Raw genomic sequence first — 20,066 nt, 5'->3', positions numbered from 1 at the left:
TTGGCAGTTAGTAATTAGTATGTATTTATGTAAGTGTGGCCTATCACTGAGGATGGTCGTGGCCTGCGTCCTCAGTTGTTCTTTTACATCCCCGATTAATATATAGTTAGTGTGTGAGTGTGGCGAGACGAGACCTCCAATTTAACGTCCTTATCCAAGAAGACGCGATGCCTAAACAATTTTCATTAAACCAAAATAATTACAAAGCTAGAAACATTCTCAATTATTTTAATACGGCCCCGAGTGATGGTTCAAATCCCCTGTATCCCGGTTGACAGACCGATGCTCTTGCAAACCTACACTCACGGTCACAACACATTCATTGACTTGGTCTGACCCTATTTTCTTCGTTTCAGGTGCAGAGGGTAAGAAAGTCAATGGATATGGCAACTGTCGACGTTACATCGGTACATCATTCCGCAACATCATCCATACTAAATCAGGAGCTTTAACTCGTTTCAATCTTCATGTGAAAGCTAACGGTCTTGAACAAGAAGAGGTTTTTGAAGTAGAAGTAGCTACCGAGGAAAGAAGGGCTGTGTTAAAATCATTTGAACGTATGTCTACGTACAATATATTTGAAGATTGTGTCGACAAATCGGTGAACATTAAACTATGTGCCTGTGATCGTAATAAAGCAAAAAATGGATATACGAATCCTACTCATGTATTAACCATACAAGAAATGAAGTCTTTAGCAAAAACTGCCATGTTTGGTCGAGAACCACAAATCAAAACTCTTCATGGAGACTGTCTTTTCCAAATAACAAGAAACTATAATGATGCTGTGACAATAGTAGTAGAGGTAGCTAATGCCTGTAAAAACAAAACGTTTAAAGTTGAAGTAACTGGTGATATACACAACATCTTTTTATCGAGATCACTACCAATGAGTAACGTGGTACCTCCGAACACCTACACATTTATTTATGTGTCAACTAAACAAAGTGTGACTCATTTTAAACTCGAAATATCTATCAGTGCTAGTATTGTATAGCGTACAACATGACAGAGTTTATAGAATTCCTGTATAGACCACATTACCAATGCTTAAACTCCAGAACACACGAGAGAGCTTAATCCTGGAGCACTCTAACAAAGCATGTTCCTGAAGTATTTCAGGATTAGTCGGTGGAGAAGATAATATAGGTAAGTTGTAGTGCTTGGGAACGAGGTTATTCCGGGCGAAAGCCCTTGGAATTAAATTCGGAAAAATTAATTTCCGACCTCGCTGGGATTCGAACCCACGACCTTCGGAGTCGGTGGAGTATCAGGATTTTTTTGTCATCTCCCCTACCCCCCTTGGTAACAATTTTGTTTTTCTACTATACAATATATATAGATGATAGATGACAAAAAAATCGATAGCGCGCGCGCATAAAAAGACAAGACACCATTTAGTGTTTCCTTCATTTATTAGAGTGGTTAGCCTGTGGTATTAGTGTGGTATACTTGCAGTCCATATAATATGACATGGTATTAGTCTTTCTTGTATTATTGTTATTTTTTCTTCAGTATTATATAAACCAATCTCATACGCAGAGTCCTCCAGGTGCCATATCTTGCCATATATTACCAATATTAGCTCATTCTCTACTTTCGCATCCCCATAATGCCTTGCGTCTTTAGGGGGTTATCAATCAAAAAACTGTCCCAATTTGAAAGATTTCTTAATTGAATTGATACTATACCTGCTTTTATCTGTACAATACTGATTATCAGTTTATTCCAAGTTATTTTTGCGTGTACAGATCATGAAGAGTTTTGGTCTTACAGAAATGTATTGACTTAGTAAAAAAAGGTTTAAAATTCAGTACCTTAAACGTCTTCAAGCTTCTATCTTTTTCTGCTTTTTACTTCTTCATTTTATTTTTGGATACCAAACAAGGTATTGTCAACATTGTCTGATCAGCCTTCAGCAAAATAAGTGGGTTTTTACCCTCTGGTTACCCCCCAAAGACGCAAAGTATTATGGGGATGTGAAAGACACGGCTTAAAAACGCATGCGCATGCGCGAAAATCCCAAAAACAAAATGGCGGACGCTCTAGCAGTATTCGTACTTCAAAAACCTGCGAATTTGAATAATTTTTACAGCTAACTGGCAACCAAAATATCTAATTGATCAGTCATAGTGTAATTTAAAAAGTACTTAGAGGGTGGCAGTGATGTTTAGAATGAGGTCAACCTGATGGTTATCGAGATACGCTAAATTACTTTTTGGTACAAAAGTCGACAATTGTGAAACAAATTGATGTAGGTCATGTTTACGTTTTAGTCAAAAATAAGGTCAGATCAACAGAGATAAGCTTAAAATTTTGATATTTTTACTCATTAATATCTGTTGTAAGTAACTGCAAATGGCCATTGTATTTGAAGTTCGGCCGTGCTAGATTTTCCCTTTCAAAGTAATAAAATATTCGAAGTTAGACATATTAATAGTACAATCAACTATTGCTTGCTCAACTGGGACAATTGTAATCTATATTAGATTTTAACATAAATTTATTTCATTGGAATTCTTCAGATGTAGTTATTAGTACTTGAAAAATAAAGTTCTTCGTGATAAAACGTACTCGAGGACAAGGAGACACCTGTTTCGAAGAGCTTGTCTAGAGGAACGCTAAGACCAAGGATAAAAGCTTTAGTCAATGATGAAATGTTGTGATACGAAGGATAAATATCTTCTTTTACTTTGGAAATCATTTTTATGTATCTCTGATCCTCGACCTACCCAAGTTCAAGTCTTTAGTTAAAGGGTATTTACCAAAAACTCGGCAAAGATATTGGAAGATTGTCTTTTAGTTTGTACTGAATAGGCTTCATATTTTTCTGCAAAATTTCAAAACTGACTTTTTTGTTCTGTTTTTTTTTTATAAATCTAAAGTTTGTTTTATTGAATTATTTTTGAGTGACATACTAGATCTGAAATGTCAGAAAACATTTTGACATTTTTTCCTGGTTCTGCCAATCTTGTTGATTCAAAAACTAGGTTTGGGTTTACCAGTTTTCATAATAAAACTTTTCACTGGCACAAGCTTTTCAATATGAAACTATTTCAGCCCTTTTCGTATCATCTTTTCACAAGTGGGTGCTGGGTTATTCTACTATAGCTTTAACCTAGCTCTCTGCATCTTGAGGGTGTTAGACAGAAGGAATTGTTTCAATAAATGTATGTAGAAAAATTATATGCTGAAAGTGGTCATCATTAATTTTAATAAATACATACAATGGAATAAATAAACTATTTCTTTTTTATATTTTCAAAGTATTTTCACAACAATGGTCTCACCCTCAGTAACACTCATAAGGAACATTTCATTCCTAGGTTTAGAAATGGAAAACTGATTTAATACAAAAGGAATTAATGATAAATCAATTACCATGAAGGTATACCAAGAGTGTAATCATTTTATGGGTGGGATACAAGCATACTCCTAACAACCATCTTATCATTTAGTACTTTAGTGTATCAAAACAGTTGAAAATTGAAAGATGGGGTATATATTTATGAAGCAATGTGAGGGGGAAATAACTGCTAGCAAAAAAAGAACATGAAAAACGCCAACATTGTATTTAGGAATTTTTCCAAGGCCATTTAATTAAAATTTGCAATTGTGTATCATAAGGGTACTCCCTTTACTCTATTCAAAAATATTGTATCTTGGTACATGGAAAATCTATCTACTTTGGTTTTTAACTTTGGTAATATCATAATTCTCAATTCTCAGAAAGGAGAAAATGTATTCTAATTATTTTGATCTATAACGAACAACACAGGCCACTATAGGTGTACTAAATATAAAAGAACCTCCTTGTGCACCATATGGGTGGGTAAAAACAGGGCAAAACTACTGATTAAAACCCATCGTCTAGATAAGTTTGGGGTTAGGTACCATGGTGCGAGCTGCGCGCATCAATCAGACTACGCCCTACCACGGAGGTAACCATGGCGACCGGGCCACAGCTCACCAACTATAGTCCAAGGTGCTTGGGAGAGGAACGATGGCCCGGGGGCCATGGTACCTACGACCCCCAACTACCACAAGCACCTAACCCATGCAAGCAGAGAGCCTCGGCAACTCGCAGTAGAATAAGAAAGGCACTATCCGACGACAAAGATAGTACTTTATTTCGATAAACGTGCCGAGGCTGAAGCCAATACCTCCACTGGGGATCTGATATATCGCTGGTAGGCGTTGCTGGACCACCGGCCCATCGACTGTATCAGGTGATCGGGAACTCCGTTTCGGGCTGCTACCGTAGCCGCGCCTATTCTAAAACTATGGCTGGAATAGTTCCCTGGAATATTCGCCAACAACAAGAGTTTTCTAAGCCAGTTGGTAAGAAGAGGGCGTGTCAACGGTTGACCAGATTGCAACAACAACAATGGCCCTGGGGAATCTCCTCTGATCCTCAGATACGCTAATAGAGAATGGACTGCGCACAAAGGAGGGGTGGCCCTACCCACGTAAACTCGACAACCCTTTCGGAATGGGTCGGTCTTAGACGCTTTAATATGCACACAAAGACACGACGGCGCGTCTATAGAGTCTACTGCTATATCTTGCACGCTCAAGTGAATAGCTGAAAAATAACTGCTTAATTTAGGTACAGTAAACTCCGCAGAACGCATGAAACCAAAGTAAGCTAGGCAACAGGCTGCCCAAAACATTAAGTGATCCACCTGGGACATGTCCAAATGTCCATGAATCGACCACATAATGTCATCAGTGATGGGTAAACGATCCGTGGCTTTGGTCCCCTGGACGCGTTTAATGCCTCTTATCACTCTCTGTAGTCTTGGCCGGTCAAGCAAGGGGTCAGGAAAGCCTTGCTCTACGTGAAGCGCACGGACTGCCGAAAGGTAGGCCTTAATCGACGCATGGTTCAAGGACTGAGACAAGAATGACGCGAACAGGCACAAAGTCCATTCATCTGCTGGACAGACAGAGCCGTCCGCGTGGGCTTTTCCAAACTGCAAGCAAAAGGCTGTAAATCTGTTCTGGGCGCTTGCGTAGGATCGTCGGGTGCTCGGAGCTAATCCTTCTTTCATCAGCTCTCGACAACGGGCTTCTAGAGCTGAGATGTGAGGTCCTCCAACACGTGACCCGGGATCTGAGTGGGCACGGGCCTGGCCTATGGGGCTAACTGCCGAAAGTCCTGCCAACGGAAGCGGGAAAGTGCGTCAGCAATTGGGTTCTGTACACCGGGGACATGAACCGCAGAGAAGGTAAAGCTGAACTGCGCTGCTGCTAGCAGAAGACTACGAAGTAGATGCATTATGCACGGGACTTTAGACGTTCTCGAATTAAGGATAGACACCACCGCCTCATTGTCAGACCTGAACCTGACATGAAGCAGCCGCCAATGTCTTCCCCAAACGTGTGCCGCAACAGCAATGGGGAAAAGCTCTTTGTATGCAATTGAGAGGGGCTTCTGGGTGGCAAACCAAATGCCATTGAACCACTCTTCCTTGAAAAAGGCGCCGTATCCCAGTGAGCCAGCGGCGTCGGACGTAACTTCGATTTGCGCCGGTGTCGTCATACCAGGATGCAGCCAAAAGCCAACACCGTTCCACGTTTCCAGGAACTGACGCCACCACTGGAGATCCAGATGAAACTCGGCGTTTAAACGAATCGGGTGGTTAGCATTCCTGAAGCAGCAAAGCAGATTTATCATGCGCCTGATAAACGTTCTCCCTGGCCAAACCACCTTAGCTGCATGGTGGAGGAGGCCAATAAGAGATTCGAGTTCGGTCTTACGACACCATTGGCGGTTTGCCCAAGAGTTAACTAATGCACGCACTTTGCCCAATTTATGTTCTGGGAGACGCGCAATTTGCCTAATGGAGTCCAGTTCGATGCCCAGGACAACTAGGGTCGTCGCCGGGCCTTCACATTTTTCCGGGTGAAGAGGGATTCCAAGACTTGCGCAGACACTGATAGCCGTGCCGAGATTGCGGCCGCAAACCCCGGAACCTGGAGGACCCGCGGTAATGAAGTCATCCAGGTAATGAAGCAAATCTGACACCTGATAGTTGTTGGTCAAGATCCATTCCACCACCGCCGCAATCGAATCAAAGATGCAAGGGGCAGAGCGTAGCCCAAACGGGAGAGCTAAATCGACGTAAAACATGCCGCGCCACTTCATGCCGAGAAGATAACGGTCCGATGGGTGAACCGCAACGTTACGGTAAGCCGACTGCACGTCAAACTTAGCCATCATCGCCCCCACGCCCAATCTACTAACCATTCTGATAATGTCGTCCACTTTGATGTATTGCAATGAAAATTGGTCCGCATTAATGCCATCGTTAACGCTGGCGCCCTCGGGTGACGATAAGTCCACGATCAAACGCCATTTACCTGGCTGCCCGCTCTTGGGGATGACCCCGAAACTACTGATGTGCAAATCTGGTAGGGGGGGAGTGGGAAAAAGGGCCCTACACCCTGCCTAATGCCACTTCGTTGGCCAAGTACTCGTCGATTACGACTGGGTGCTCCTCGGCTGATTTTTTATTTCGCCTTGCAGATCGCAGCTGTGGCACATTGCTGAAGCCTAGGCGAAACCCCTCCTGAATACCGTTTAGAATATAAGAAACTCGGTCTTGGTCAGGGTGGTGTCTTAATTCCATAGCGAACCTTTCAACCCTGAGCGGGGTGACACTGGAAACTGGAGGGAGCGCGAAGGCGGCTGAAACGAAAGTAATTAGGGGTAAGCTGGAAGCGGGGCAATACTTGAACAGCTATAACAAACGGACCACGAGGAGAGGGGGGGGGGAGGTTGGGGAGGCGGCTCAATTCAATGGACGCAGCACACAACACAGTCAACTGTAATACCAGAACCCTCGACATTGATATCAGCTTATTGAAGGGGTCTAACCTGGCTAACTACTGGTAAATAGATAAATCAATATATAACTAAATAATAATAGGAGAACTTTAATCGGCCAGCCCAACAGTACCAACCCAAATAAACAAACGAGGGGTGGTATGGCAGCAGTTAATTGCAGCGTCAAACTGTTTTTCGTTACGTGTTTCGTTACGCTGCGAAAACCGTAGGTATAACGGGTTAACTCTGTCTTGAAGTGGGACAGACGACGCCGGGGGGTAACCTCCAATCGAGCTAAGAACGGAAAGCAGCAACAGCGGGAACGATATAACGACAACGAGTGGCGAGACTCGCGGCAAACGGTAACGACAATATACGAAGGGGAGGCAGCTTCGCTCCCACTTCGACGGCACAACAGCAGAGTCAACGTCTACGCTCTCTCGCACGAGACAGCACAGGCGACGCGGAACGTTCCCTCAGCTTAAGCGACGAGGATTGCGACTCAGGGCACTGTGGCTCCCGGTGCGAGCCCGAGCACTTAGCACAACAGTGAGCGTACCGACAGGGAGAATAAGGGAGGTGCAGCGACCACGGTTCCACGACAAGCATACCGTTGTAGATGAGGGCCTTGCAGTAGAGCCAGCCGTGTGAAAATTATAAAGTTGCACGTTTAGCTGAGACCAATCAGTTAGTTGTAACGCGGCTGCATATTCGCGGAAAGCCTGATCGTAGCCCATCCAAGCTCGTCCATTGAACAAACGGTAGGTGCGAAGGATCAACAACTTGTACTGAAGCAAATCCCTCCAGCGAAGCGGGTTAAAGGCTGTGACCACGAGTGTGTAGACAGAAAAAGCTTCTGACCAACTAACAATGTCGTCAAACCGACGCTTTGGCTTTTTAGGCTGGCTAGTGAGTACTAGCCTACCATCTAGCATGAGTTGGGGCTCGTCAGAATCCGAGCTAGGGACCAAATTAGCTGGTACGAGGTCGTTCAAATCAATAAACCTCCCTGTGACGATCTGAGCCACCAGTTTTGAAGGTATTGGGGAATATCCCGGACCCACAACAAACGGTTGGTGCAAAATAACAGGCAGTGGGCTCTGGGAACCCGTGGAAGCGGGGACTGAACTCGTTGCATCGAGACTACTGGTAGTTGAAGTTAAAGTTGATGTACTCGAGGCGGCAGGAAAAGAGAAAGTGTTTAAAAAAGACGGGGCAACCATTGAGGACCTACCTCCAAGAGTTCCGGGCTGATTTAGTAGAATCCCCGCTCCTGTCTGCAATAATTGGCTGGTCCTTTGGGCAAGGGAAGAGGGCGGCAACCCAACATTATTATTCGCCTGACTCGAAGCTCTGCTGGACATTGAACGGTCGACTGCTCGCTGGATGGCTTCAACAATCTGTGAAGAAAGCTCTACAGGTACCTGGGAGACCGTCACCACACTCGGCGAAGAGCTAGTAGACTCTCCCGATGATGCAGCCTCGTTATTCATGTTGTATGACGGTGTAAACACCCAAAAACAGGCAAAAAGTGATGATAAATAAAATTTTTTGCTGCACGCTCACAGCCAAAGCTACCAAGACTGCTGGCAAAGCTGCCACTAAGTCCTTAGCAAAAACGCGCCCCACCCCCCCCCCCCCCCCCTATTGCATATTATTGGGGTGGGTAGCCGCTGGCCGCTACGACTCGGTTTTAACTTGCCTGAATTTCATTCATGTTCATTTAAAACTATCCAGATTGCTATAAAAGTTGACTGATGCAATACACAAAGCAAATATAATGCTGACATCACTTACCTTTACAATCAACAACATGTGATTGAATCAACTAACAAAAACAAGGAATATGATGTATACATGAAACATTACTCCACTGGGAGGGAATTAGCATTTTGGATGAACCCAAAATAAAGCAAGTGCAAATTATGCCACATGGAAAGAGCTTTCTAGTCAGTATTACAATTGATGAAGAATATCATTATATCTAAACTAAACACAGATGTGATAAAGCCAAACATTCTTAATGTTGTTTCACCAATGCTTATCTAAAGGAGTACCTGATTATAACAGGTTTTTGATAAAACTCAGAACCTTGACAACTTCTGCTTGACTATAAATGCAGCACTAACATTAAGTGGAAAAAGTTTTAAAAGCTAACTTTTTTGTTTGTAGTTGTTTTAATATTCTCCTGTGCATGACTCAAATGTTTAAAGTCAAAGGACAAAACATCCTAGCTAAACTGGCTGAAGATATGAGGAAGATCAAACTGAGTACTTTACATTAGAGATTCTTCCATATCTACTTAACATAAATATTATAAACTTCTTCATTGATATTGTAGAAATATCAAAATTAAATGAAAAAAGTAAGATTGCCATGCAAGCACAAATGAAGTAGCATTTGATTAATTGCTAATACTGAGAATAATAAAAACCCTTTTCCTAAAAAAAATTTTATTTTTCTGAGGAAAAAATGCTTTTATCAATGGAAGGTTCGCGTCTGCTTTCAAACTAGTTGAATGATAAGTATTCCCATTGTACGTTGTTGTTTTTTCGCCAAGAAAAGCCTAAAAGGAAGAATTATCTAGGAATCTAACACGCGATATCGAAATTACAGCAACCCAGTTGAACAGATTTAACATAATAATCGGAGTAAAGCATGCTCATCTATAGTTTTGATTACATATTTTCAAATTTAAAGCACTCACGACTATATTTACATTATTATCTTGACAATCAAGCAGCATTTATAGGTCAGAACTTTGGAAAAGACTTAGAATAACGGCGCAATAATTGCATTTCTTCGCTGTCTTTTTATTCAAATACATATACGCTTCGATGACTTGTTTTTGGCCGAATAAGACTAAAAACAATACAATTAACCATTCACATAAGATCAAGATACTCATCTGACTTGTTTTCTTGATCAATTACGACATTTAATCCAGATATGTTAGTAAAAAAACTTCGATTTTCGGAAAAAAATAGCGCTCGACACCTTGAACTGACCGCCCGCGCTAAATTCAGCGGAAAACCACAATGCGCATCCTCAGTTAATATATTGGATTAACCAATCACGCGTTTTTAAGCCGTGTCGATGTGAAAGTAGATAATTGGATTTTCCCAGGCACTCTCGAACAAGAAGTGTAGAGTGCGCCTGGGTCCTAGTGGTATATATAAACATATTTACAACGCGGGTTTCTCAAATTTACATTCGCTTTTCTTCGTCTTCGATCCATGTTATTATTTTATGCCATTGGATTTTAATCTATATTAACTTCGAAATGTCTAAAGGAAATAAAAAAAGGAAAATCGGAACTGTCGAGAACCCAGATATTCGCCGTCTTTTAACGACACCCAGTCCACAAAAGACACCAAGTCCACAGAAAAAGCGACCAAGAATTCCTCATTTAGACGGGTCTTCTAGCAATGACGTGGCAGAATACATGAGCTGGAGCAAAGAAGAAGTCGCCAGTTATCTCGAAGGACAGGGATTAGCCGAGATAGGTCAAATCTTCAAAGGTATAAAACATGATTTACGATGCAATATTTTGAAAACAATCCACGAGGCCAAATATTTACGAAACGAAGTGATCAGTAAATTTAATCACTTGCTCATTTAAGCTTAAGTCTTATCGAAAGATGGGTGTTTTTTTCTTGTGTGTCTATCTATTTCTCTTAATTAAGGCTGCAAATATTCTATATTACATCGTAATTTTATTTTTAAAATCGAAAGTTGTTCGAGGCTTTCCCGCCATTTTTAACGCTGACACTACCCCGAGTGCCAGAGGCCCGCGTGTGGGGTTTGGGACTCAAAATAATGACTGTTTCAAAGCTTGAACTCTGATTGGATTATGGTGTTTCTTATATGGAATAATCCAATCAGAATTTGAGTTTTTAATCAATTATTATTCTAAATCCCGAGTCTTCGTATTCTCGGAAAGAATAATAAATTTCAATATTCAAATAATGAAACCATTAATAGGACCTAGGGGGGATACCCTTGAGCCATTTTGACTGTAATAATTTATCAATAATATATTTATAGAAAACAATGTAACTGGAGAAGTTCTTCCAACATTAAATAAGTCATCATTGCAAGAATTTTGAATAAGGTAAAAATGATAAAATAAAGATATCCAAATAAATATATGAGTATAGCAGCTATAGCAGCTATAGCCTATAGAAAATGCAATGGAATATTATTGTTTATTCAGTGTTAATGTAGTAATAGTCTATCAAAAATCTTCTCCTCTGATTGGCTGTGATACCAATAGTCTATTAGTGATAGACCACTAGTAGCAAAAACTGACTTTGAAAACTAAAACAATGGCAACTAATTCACATTTTCGACCTACTTTTCAAATTGTTTGTATCCATTTATTTGACAGATTAGTACGTATAAAGTAAAAATTTCGAGTTCCAAATTAACTTTATGTTTCTTGATTACAGACTCATTTACTCAGGTTTAGCCTTGAATCAGTGTCTAATTACTCACAAATACCAACAGTAAAGTAAAGAATGCACAACTGCAACAATACAAACACTTTGAAACTTGATGGACCTTGACTGGAACACGTGAATATTCTTCACAAAATCGAGGCTTAGCCTGAGTAAATGAGTCTGTAATCAAGAAACGCAGCGGTAATTTGGAACTTGAAAAGGGTCTATAGTTAATTAGACATTTGAAATATTTTTGAGTGCAAGTCTAGTCAATAGTTAATAATTGATTCTATCTTTAGGGATGAAGAAAAGGTCTCAAGAATTGTGGCTTTACTTGGACTATTTAATAAGCCATTTACATCAATATCACAGTCAGTTAAACATTATCATAAGGTAAAAAGGCAAAGCGATTGCTTTCTCCTTTGGGAAATGCAATCTCTTATGAAATATTACATTGTGTACCTGCCTTATATTATAGTTGCTGTGTGTAGCTGTTTCCATAGTAATCAGCGTATTCAGCAATTATTTGATTGACAAGAGATTAACTTAATCTCTTAGCGTTCTACCCTTTTAATTCAGTATAGTGTAACACTTGTTTGAAGTAAGACGAACTTTCGGGATTAATATCTTTATGTAATTGTTTTAACTGACCCGCCAACGTTGGTAAGTCCTCAACCTTATTGTATTTCTTTTAATCTGTAGCACAACTGATTACTTTGTTGTGTATTTCACCTTGTGAATCATTTTCCCATAAGTAACAACAATTGTAAACAGCAATAGGCTAACTATAGATAATCCTTATTTTAGTTGACCAGATCATCACCAGATTCAATAGTGCAAGAATAAAAAGGATTTGCGTACTCAACTATGGCAGTGGTTTCTTTTTGATACGATATTATTGAGAAATCCCATACACTGTGTAACATTTCATTTTGTTATAATATACCAACTGTCAAAGTCCATTTTCCTGTTACTCTGATTGGGCAAGAGGGCATCACCTGAATGTGAACAAGTTTGGATGCTTCCCTGGCAACGGCTCTCAGCGGGCAACAATATGTTGTTGACTGGTAATAAAAATACCAGAAGTAATTTTCCTGGAAATGTGTTCTGTATTAGATAACATGAATGTATTAAAATAATCATTAAAATATTTTAAAATGATAAAAAATAATAATAAAATAAAAATCATATTATTTCTGTTTTATCTTATGGGACTAAACCTGTTTAAACAAAAACAGTGTTCTGTATTAAATTAATAACAAATAAAATTAATATGATAAAAATTTTAACAAAATGTTTTTAAAAATTTCATCCTATGGGTCTAAACATCTAAACCTGCATAAATAAGTTTGTTGCCATGAAAAACAGTGTTCTGTATCAAACAAGAAAGTTAGGTATTGTCTTAATGTAAATTTTTTTATGTACAGGTTTTTAATGATCCAGTTCATGGTCACATTAAAGTGCATCCACTCTGCATCAAGATCATCGACACACCACAGTTCCAAAGATTAAGGAACATTAAACAATTAGGTATGGAACTATGAATCAGTTTAGATGTTTTCTTCATTCTTTGTAAGTTATTTAGTGGCCCTGTTATCTCGAACCTCCTAGGGAATGGAGACAATGTTCAAAATTAATACAGGATACAAGACAACAGGGTGGTTTTCAATGTGACCCTACCATATTTAATAAGCCTTGAAATATCTCCTCCCCACCCTCCATTTTACCAATTTGCGACTTCAGACCATGTGTCATTCTTTTGAGAATAATGTTCTATGTTTAAAGGTCCACATTCTTCTCAACTTCAAAAGGTTGAGAAGAATTAGGTAAGAAAATTGTAAAAAAATATAAATTCTTTTTTAAAAAAAAGATACTCTTGGGGATGACACATGGTTTGAAATACAAAACATTGTGTCCAAACTAAAGAGGTCTATTGATATTTATAATGAATGTTATTTTTGACTTTTTAGGTGGATGTTATTTCGTTTTCCCCGGTGCTGCTCACAATAGATTTGAACATTCAATAGGGTGAGTAAAAATTCCTTGACATTTTTATTATTTTGATGCATTTATGATCCAGTAATGCTGGTTTGCAATCATTTCCAAGAGAATGAAAAAACAAAAACACAGCAGCCATGTTGGATAAAATAACAAAAGAGACTAAAATGTTCATCCAACATGGTGGCTGTGAAAACCATGAATTTTATATTTCATTTGTTAATATAAAAAAATTGAGAAACATCAAATTAGAACAGAGTGAAAAAGAAAATTGGCTGCCAAAATATGTCTTTCAGACAAAATACATGTAATATATTTTTTTTTGCCAGACACTCCACTTCTTGGCCAATAATGATAAATAATGAATAATATTTTAAATAGCACTAATTCCTTTAGTTCAACAGCAGTTTACAAACATTTAAGACTCAAAAATATTTTAAAATTTAACGCTAGTACAATACAATACAAAAGAGGAAACATACTTGGATGTGAACAGACTAATGATATTATAATATCTTATTGTAAAAACAATGCTTTACAATAATATAAAATTTTCTCGCATGCTGATTGGTTATTTTTATCATCAATTAGGGGAGAGAGAGATAAAGCTGATGTCACTGAGTGTGCGCTCTTTTCTGGGCTGCCTTGATCACTAATAAAATTAAAAATAAATGAGAAGTTTTTATGGTTTTTGTTATTGTAAAAAACAACAATTACGCCTAGTGGATCCACACTACTTTGATAATATGAAAACACAATAAGCCTGAAGCGAGATGACGTTTTACCCCCAACTCCATACCATAATAGTTTTTAAAATTCTTTCATATTAAAATTTTTGATTTCTTAGAGAATACAGGAACAATAGTCATGATTAAAGAACAAAAGCAATGTGAAAAGGATTATGGTCTAGAGACAGGGGTAAAACGTCATCTCACTTTTCAGGCTTATTTATCGTCAATAAGAGGACAGAGACATAAAAAAACTGATGTCTATTTTTTCAATTGTTAACATCAGGACATCATATCTGGCTGGAAAGCTTGTAAAGAGCCTTCAGAAAAGACAGCAAGAATTGGACATAAGAGAAAAAGATGTTCTGTGTGTTATAATTGCAGGGCTTTGTCATGATTTAGGTAAGACAACATTCTAGTACATTCCAACTTTATCAACTCTAAATGTCTTGGGAAGACACTTTGAGAAATTTTAATTTTTAATTCTTAAAAGAAGAGAGTTGTTTTCTCTAACTCTGCAGATATTTTTGGTATTAATTAATAATAATAATAATAATGTTAGGATTATAAATTAATATTAAAAATATTATAATAACTAATATAATAACTAATATAATAACTAATATAATAATATTATTATTATTGTTATTAATATTAGTTATTATAATATTTTTAATATTAATTTATAATTCTAACATTTTGTGGTTCTTCCATGAATAAATCTGTTTAATTTGTACAAAATTTTACAAAGATATATGGGAAAAAATTCCGGACCAAAACTTTTGTCCGGTTTAGAGAGAATTCCAGTATACTGAGGTCCGGTATAGAGGGGTTTCACTGTAAATAATTAATAGATTAATTTGTAAATAATTAATAGAAGGATGTTAGCTTTTTCTGAGTTGCCTGATTAGGTAGATACTGACAATTATTGTAAACCTTATTAATAAGTGATGTGTTATTCACTGAATTTATTCCAGGACATTGACCATTTTCACACATGTTCGACGGGCAGTTTATTCCAGCTGCAAGACCTGAAATCCACTGGAAGGTTTGGTAACCTTACCTTAAATCAGGGCATACCGATGAAGGGGGGGGGTACCTTAAATCAGGGGCATAGCGATGAAGGCAGGGGAGGGGGCATAGCAATTAAAGGGGAGGGGGGGGGGGGGGAAGTAGGCCGGCCCAACTTCCAGGTCAAACTGTGCTGTGTTACTACATCTTCAACTGTTTAGATTTTCAAGTGCCTCAGATGACCACTTTAAATGGCGGGTCCCATCTTTTGACACTTCATCATTACTAACCAATATAGAAGGGACGTAAGAGAGGACCATTGAGGACGTAAAGAAACCCTGGCAGTGACCACCCTCAGTGCTTACACCTCATACTAACCATCTCTCATAAATTCATAACTCATTTTAAGCGCCTTTGATCATATCAATAACGAAGAAGGCGCTATATAAATCATGAATCAAACTGGCGCAGGACTTTGTATGTTGGTATAAACTTGGACAAAATAGGCTCTCTGGCACCCTTCAACCAGGAATATTGTCGTGAATGTAATTTTCCATCTGCAGCACGAAGAGGCAAGTGTGGAAATGTTCGATTATCTTGTGGACTCCAACAACTTGAAACAAGAATTCGTGAAGTATGATCTAGATCAGCAGGATCTGACATTCATTAAAGAGCTGATTGCTGGCCCACGTGTGACACTCCAGCAAGAACTCAGGTATGAGTTTTTTTCTACATAACTATAATTTTACCGCAAGTCAGCTTTCTATATGTACTTCTCTTTTCACTCCCCCTCCACCCCAACACGACAGCAAGCAATTCAGTCTATCTTTTAGGTAAACCATATCAGTTATGAGAGATAACTGGATTGAGAATTCTTTGGCGGGCTTTTTATCACGATCGAAACAAATCATATTTATCTTTTTCAAGTCCGGTATTCTAAGAACCGTGCGTTCTGATTGGCTGTTGGGGCGGCTAATATTTTCTGTGTCTGACCGCGGTCTGCTATCCCGGGATAGCGGATTGCTAAATACCAAAACGAGTTAAAAGTAAATGGAAAAAAAAAAGTTATTCACCGTCTAAAAGTCAGTCTAGTGAGGGAAAATACTGCGTACCATCAGGACCTCGTCAGAGAGGAGAAAGAGAAAACTATAAAATAACTACTACAAATGACGTGACGTGTACGTTAAATCTAGAGGAACAACATAGGTGGTTATGGTATAATTTCTAATCCAGTCCTTTTCTTATAGGACTGGCCTTACTTCGGTAGAGAAAAGTGCAAGAGCTATTTATATGAGGTATAGTTGGTTTACGATATTTGTAAAGATAATGAAAAAAACAAATGACGTGGCTGACATGTTAGGTGATGACGCTAGGGATTATGGGATTACGGGATACCCGAAGAAAAAAATGTAAGATATGGGATAGATTTGAGCCAAAATTATGGGGTACGGCAGACAAAAGGAATATGCATAGTCTTTGCATTAGCCAGTCAGTAAACAGTAGTCGTTAGATTTCCTTGAGACATTGCATTCTTTTCCCCCCAAAGATTGTGGCCAACAAGAGGACAGGCATTGATGTTGATAAGTGGGACTACTTTGCTCGTGACTGTCATAACCTCGGCATCAAGAACTCTTTTGATCACAAGTAAGAATTCTACTGGTTGAACACTTGCTTGAGTACAAACATGTATTGTATTTTTGGTTAGATTACTTTCTCATAGTTTACCATTCTCAAGGGTAGCATAGCAATAGTAGGCACTCTCCTCTCATCTTTGGAGCCTTGAGTTCGTTGTGCCTTGTCTTGCGCCATCTCGCAACCCCCTCGCAAATTTAGGATAACGACCCTTATTGCCCTTGAACAGGAGATTTATCAAGATGGCTCGAGTTATCAACGTAGAAAACAAGTTTACAGATATGTGTACGAGACAAGGAAGCTGGCAACATCTACGATATGTTCCACACACGGTTCTGTCTGTTTAGACGAGCTTATCAACACAAGACTTCCAACATCATTGAAACTATGTAAGTATCAAGAGCTCCTCGTTAATTTAGTCTAAGGACTCACTGTGATACTGACAGTTATATAGAATAGTTTTCTGTTCTAGGGCAGACTACAGAAACAATACAATGCTTCTGAAGAAATAATTTCTAAAGTTACGAACATGGTTCATTGTGGTCTAGGTTCTATCATCATCATGCCTTATATGGGTTGTGCTGCCAAATCAACAATAGTCCTTTAACAGTTCCCTGCACCATCTTGAAAGGTAGCCGTGCCTTTGCATCGAAGCGAGACGAACGGTGACCTTGCAATGATAGAGACCTTTTTAAAACCTTGAACAATTATTCACGTTCTCTATCATTACCCAAGCTCACCGTTTGTCTCGCTTCAATGCAAAGCACGGCTACCTTTCAAGATGGCGCAGGGAACTGTAAAGGGAACTATTCAAATTACTGTATGGGAAATCTTGAGAGACTGGTTCTGGCAAACGAAATGATTGCTTTGTTTTTTCCATATCTTTTGTTCAAAGGATAACCGAAGCCTTATTGAAAGCCAATCCGTATCTTCTATTTGAGGGAAAAGACGGGTAAGAAAATCCTCTGTGCCACACAACTATGGAAGTGCGTCGCCTGTTACTGATGTCATAACTTTTCGACACGTTAACCAATCAGAAAGCGGTTACTTTTTTATTTTTAAAAGTGCAACCACATGACCGAAAAATCCTTTGAGATACTAAAAACAATGAAACAGCCGCCATCTTAGTTGATCTAACAAGAAAAGGTTATTAATTATGAGAAATGCTTGGTTTTAGTAAACCAACATGGCGGCTATGACGTAACACACACCCCAAGAATATACGTGTGAATGAAATGAGCCCGCGTTTTAATCGCTGAGTTGGTCCTGTCGGAACTCATATGGGTACATAGTAATGGTCATTCAATTTGTACGTTTTTCATCTCCAATGTAGAAAAAAGTTGAAGATGTCTGAAGCGATAGACGACATGGTGGCTTATTCCAAGGTAACAGATCAAGTCTACTACCAAATACTTCATGACAGTGATTCACGACTAGAAGAGGTATGATTGTTTTATAAAACCACTGGGAGCCCAACTTTGTTTTCCCATATAAGTGAAATCACACTTAAAATCTCCAGGATATACTTTTCATTGATATTTCATGACATATAGGAAATGTCTTTATGTTGTGATTGTTTCTTTTCCTTTAGGCTAAGAAGATTTTACAGTTGATTGAATGTCGATCGTTATACAAGTGTATAGGACAAACCATCTTGAAAAAGCCGAGAGAAAAAGTAGGTGACGACATTATTGTGGTCAGCGGCTTAACTTAACTTAAAATTTTCGTTATTCGAGTGCGCGACAACAAGGACAAAATCAAAAGGAAGAACTGGGGCGAATACTAACACACACGCGCGGTCCTGAATTTCTTGTTCAATATTTGCGCCTTGTATTTTATAGTAAGTGAGGAAATTGGGTCAAGTTCTAGACCACTTTAACTTGGGGCGTAATATTTCCCCAATTCATACAAAGTCATTGTTGAGAATAAGATTCTTTGTTTGAGTTGTGTCTATATTCATGTCTTTTCATGCGCAACCGTAAACATAGAAATTATTCTCAAAAGAATGACACGTGGTCTGAAATCGGAAAACATTACGCCCAAGGAAAAACAATCTATTGACTTATCCGCCTCGCTTGCATGATATTAAAAAACAAACAATATTTGACTTTAGGCTTTGTTTTAAACAAAAACCGTTTCTAGCAGCTGGTATATTACATTACTGTATTGTGCTTCCCTTGGCTTCGTAGGAAGAGGCCCACGATATTTCTAAAGACATCGCTGACAGCGTACCTCCTGACATGGCAACTGGAGCACAACTGGAACCAGACGACATTATTGTTCATGTAGGTGTTGCTATCAATTTATATCTATTAGAAAATCCTTCAAAATTGTTATCGATACCCTGACGCCACCTCTGGGCTGATCACATTCAGGGCACGGATAACTCATCGATTGAACCCTGAAAAACCTCTGAGCTCAAGGCGGATCCAGGTTTTTGAAGGGGGGGGTCTCAGGTGTAAATTTTGTGGGCAAAGGAATCCCAGTCGCATTTTTACCACAGGAAGCCCATTTGACCTCAGGAATGGCAGGGGGGTCGCGACCCCCCCCGACCCTCCCCCTGGATCCGCCTTGGAGCTGGTCTAAGTCAGGGCACAGCCAACTCACAGATCGAATTGGAATTTCGCTTGTTATGCCGGAGAACCCGAAGAAAAAACCCTCGAATCAACGAAGTGACCTCACATACTCTACTCACATCTAAAGTCCCCCCTTATTATGTAAAGTGAAACTTCTGGTTCTTGTCATGATCAGTCCATGCTTTCCGCTTCGCTGGAATCGAAATGTCATCTTACTTGATTTACGTTCTTGTATCGCAGTTGATTACATTCGATTATGGCATGAAAACCGGAATCCAATCGATAATTTGCGGTTTTACACAAAGGAAAATCCTTCCCAGGCATGAGATTCAGAAAAGATCAGGTCAGAACTTGTATTGATTTCTTGCTTGTCATGTGGTTGCTCAATCTCACTCCTGGAGCCTGCGTTCCTCGTGGCCAGCGGCTAGAAACACGAAATGGTGCCGACGAGGAGGAACACAGGCTCTTTGGATGAGTGTGTAAGATATGTTTTAGAATGTTTTTTATGAGCAGCTTATAAGATGGTGTATTTATCTCTATTTTTTTTTCGATAAATTACACCAGAGAACATTTCCTGTTTACACTGGAATTGGGCAGATTTTGAGGTTTCCCTCAAAGCCTGGGACTAGTCTAATGACGCTAATGAACGACTGCAAAGTAAACTAGGATAGGATTGGCGTCAGCAAGAGTTCGTATCGGTTACGATTTCCCGAACATGCGCAATACAGTCATGCTCCATTCGAGAATGTGTCGTGTGACTTTCGTTATTTGGGTCGCAGGTTTCATCGTCTCTACCCGAGTCTTTTTGCGCGAACAACACATGAGAGTCTACTGTCTCAAAGGGACA

General features: G+C 39.3%; 3 protein-coding genes and 1 pseudogene across 4 annotated transcripts in view; 2 read left to right on the top strand and 2 right to left on the bottom strand.

The window, feature by feature from the left end:
* The window catches only part of LOC116287671 (uncharacterized), a 35,468-nt gene extending 32,951 nt beyond the window's left edge, over positions 1–2,517 (top strand). The window contains exon 19 of the mRNA XM_089035868.1: positions 357–2,517. Coding sequence (XP_088891994.1) covers positions 357–997 — 641 coding nt within the window. The 3' untranslated portion in view covers positions 998–2,517. The remainder of the gene's footprint in view (positions 1–356) is intronic.
* A 1,610-nt stretch (positions 2,518–4,127) lies between these two features.
* On the bottom strand, positions 4,128–5,084 carry LOC148913602 (uncharacterized). The gene has a single exon (XM_089033612.1). It carries the CDS (start codon positions 5,052–5,054, stop codon positions 4,128–4,130), a length of 927 nt encoding a protein of 308 aa, XP_088889738.1. The 5' UTR covers positions 5,055–5,084.
* A 53-nt stretch (positions 5,085–5,137) lies between these two features.
* Positions 5,138–6,223, bottom strand: LOC148913601 (uncharacterized). The gene has a single exon (XM_089035801.1). It carries the CDS (start codon positions 6,221–6,223, stop codon positions 5,138–5,140), a length of 1,086 nt encoding a protein of 361 aa, XP_088891927.1.
* Positions 6,224–10,030: 3,807 nt separating this feature from the next.
* LOC148913600 (deoxynucleoside triphosphate triphosphohydrolase SAMHD1-like) lies at positions 10,031–19,545 on the top strand (annotated as a pseudogene). Its single transcript, XR_016120827.1, has 16 exons — positions 10,031–10,353; positions 10,880–10,940; positions 11,574–11,667; positions 12,702–12,804; positions 13,245–13,302; positions 14,287–14,402; positions 14,978–15,048; positions 15,575–15,726; positions 16,259–16,306; positions 16,558–16,655; positions 16,873–17,032; positions 17,539–17,595; positions 17,977–18,085; positions 18,235–18,318; positions 18,833–18,928; positions 19,460–19,545. The product of XR_016120827.1 is annotated as a deoxynucleoside triphosphate triphosphohydrolase SAMHD1-like (transcript).
* Positions 19,546–20,066: the final 521 nt, after the last annotated feature.

This window comes from Actinia tenebrosa, unplaced genomic scaffold (assembly GCF_029948245.1).
Source record: "Actinia tenebrosa isolate PJP-AT-01 unplaced genomic scaffold, QUT_ActTen_1.0 PGA_scaffold0__85_contigs__length_37466705, whole genome shotgun sequence".
Taxonomy (NCBI): Eukaryota; Metazoa; Cnidaria; class Anthozoa; order Actiniaria; family Actiniidae; genus Actinia; species Actinia tenebrosa.
This window is presented reverse-complemented; position numbering and strand designations above follow the sequence as displayed.

Excerpts from the sequence above, each read along its gene's own strand:
- LOC148913602 (XM_089033612.1), bottom strand. The coding sequence starts at position 5,054 with ATGAAAGAAGGATTAGCTCCGAGCACCCGACGATCCTACGCAAGCGCC.
- LOC148913601 (XM_089035801.1), bottom strand. The coding sequence starts at position 6,223 with ATGGCTAAGTTTGACGTGCAGTCGGCTTACCGTAACGTTGCGGTTCAC.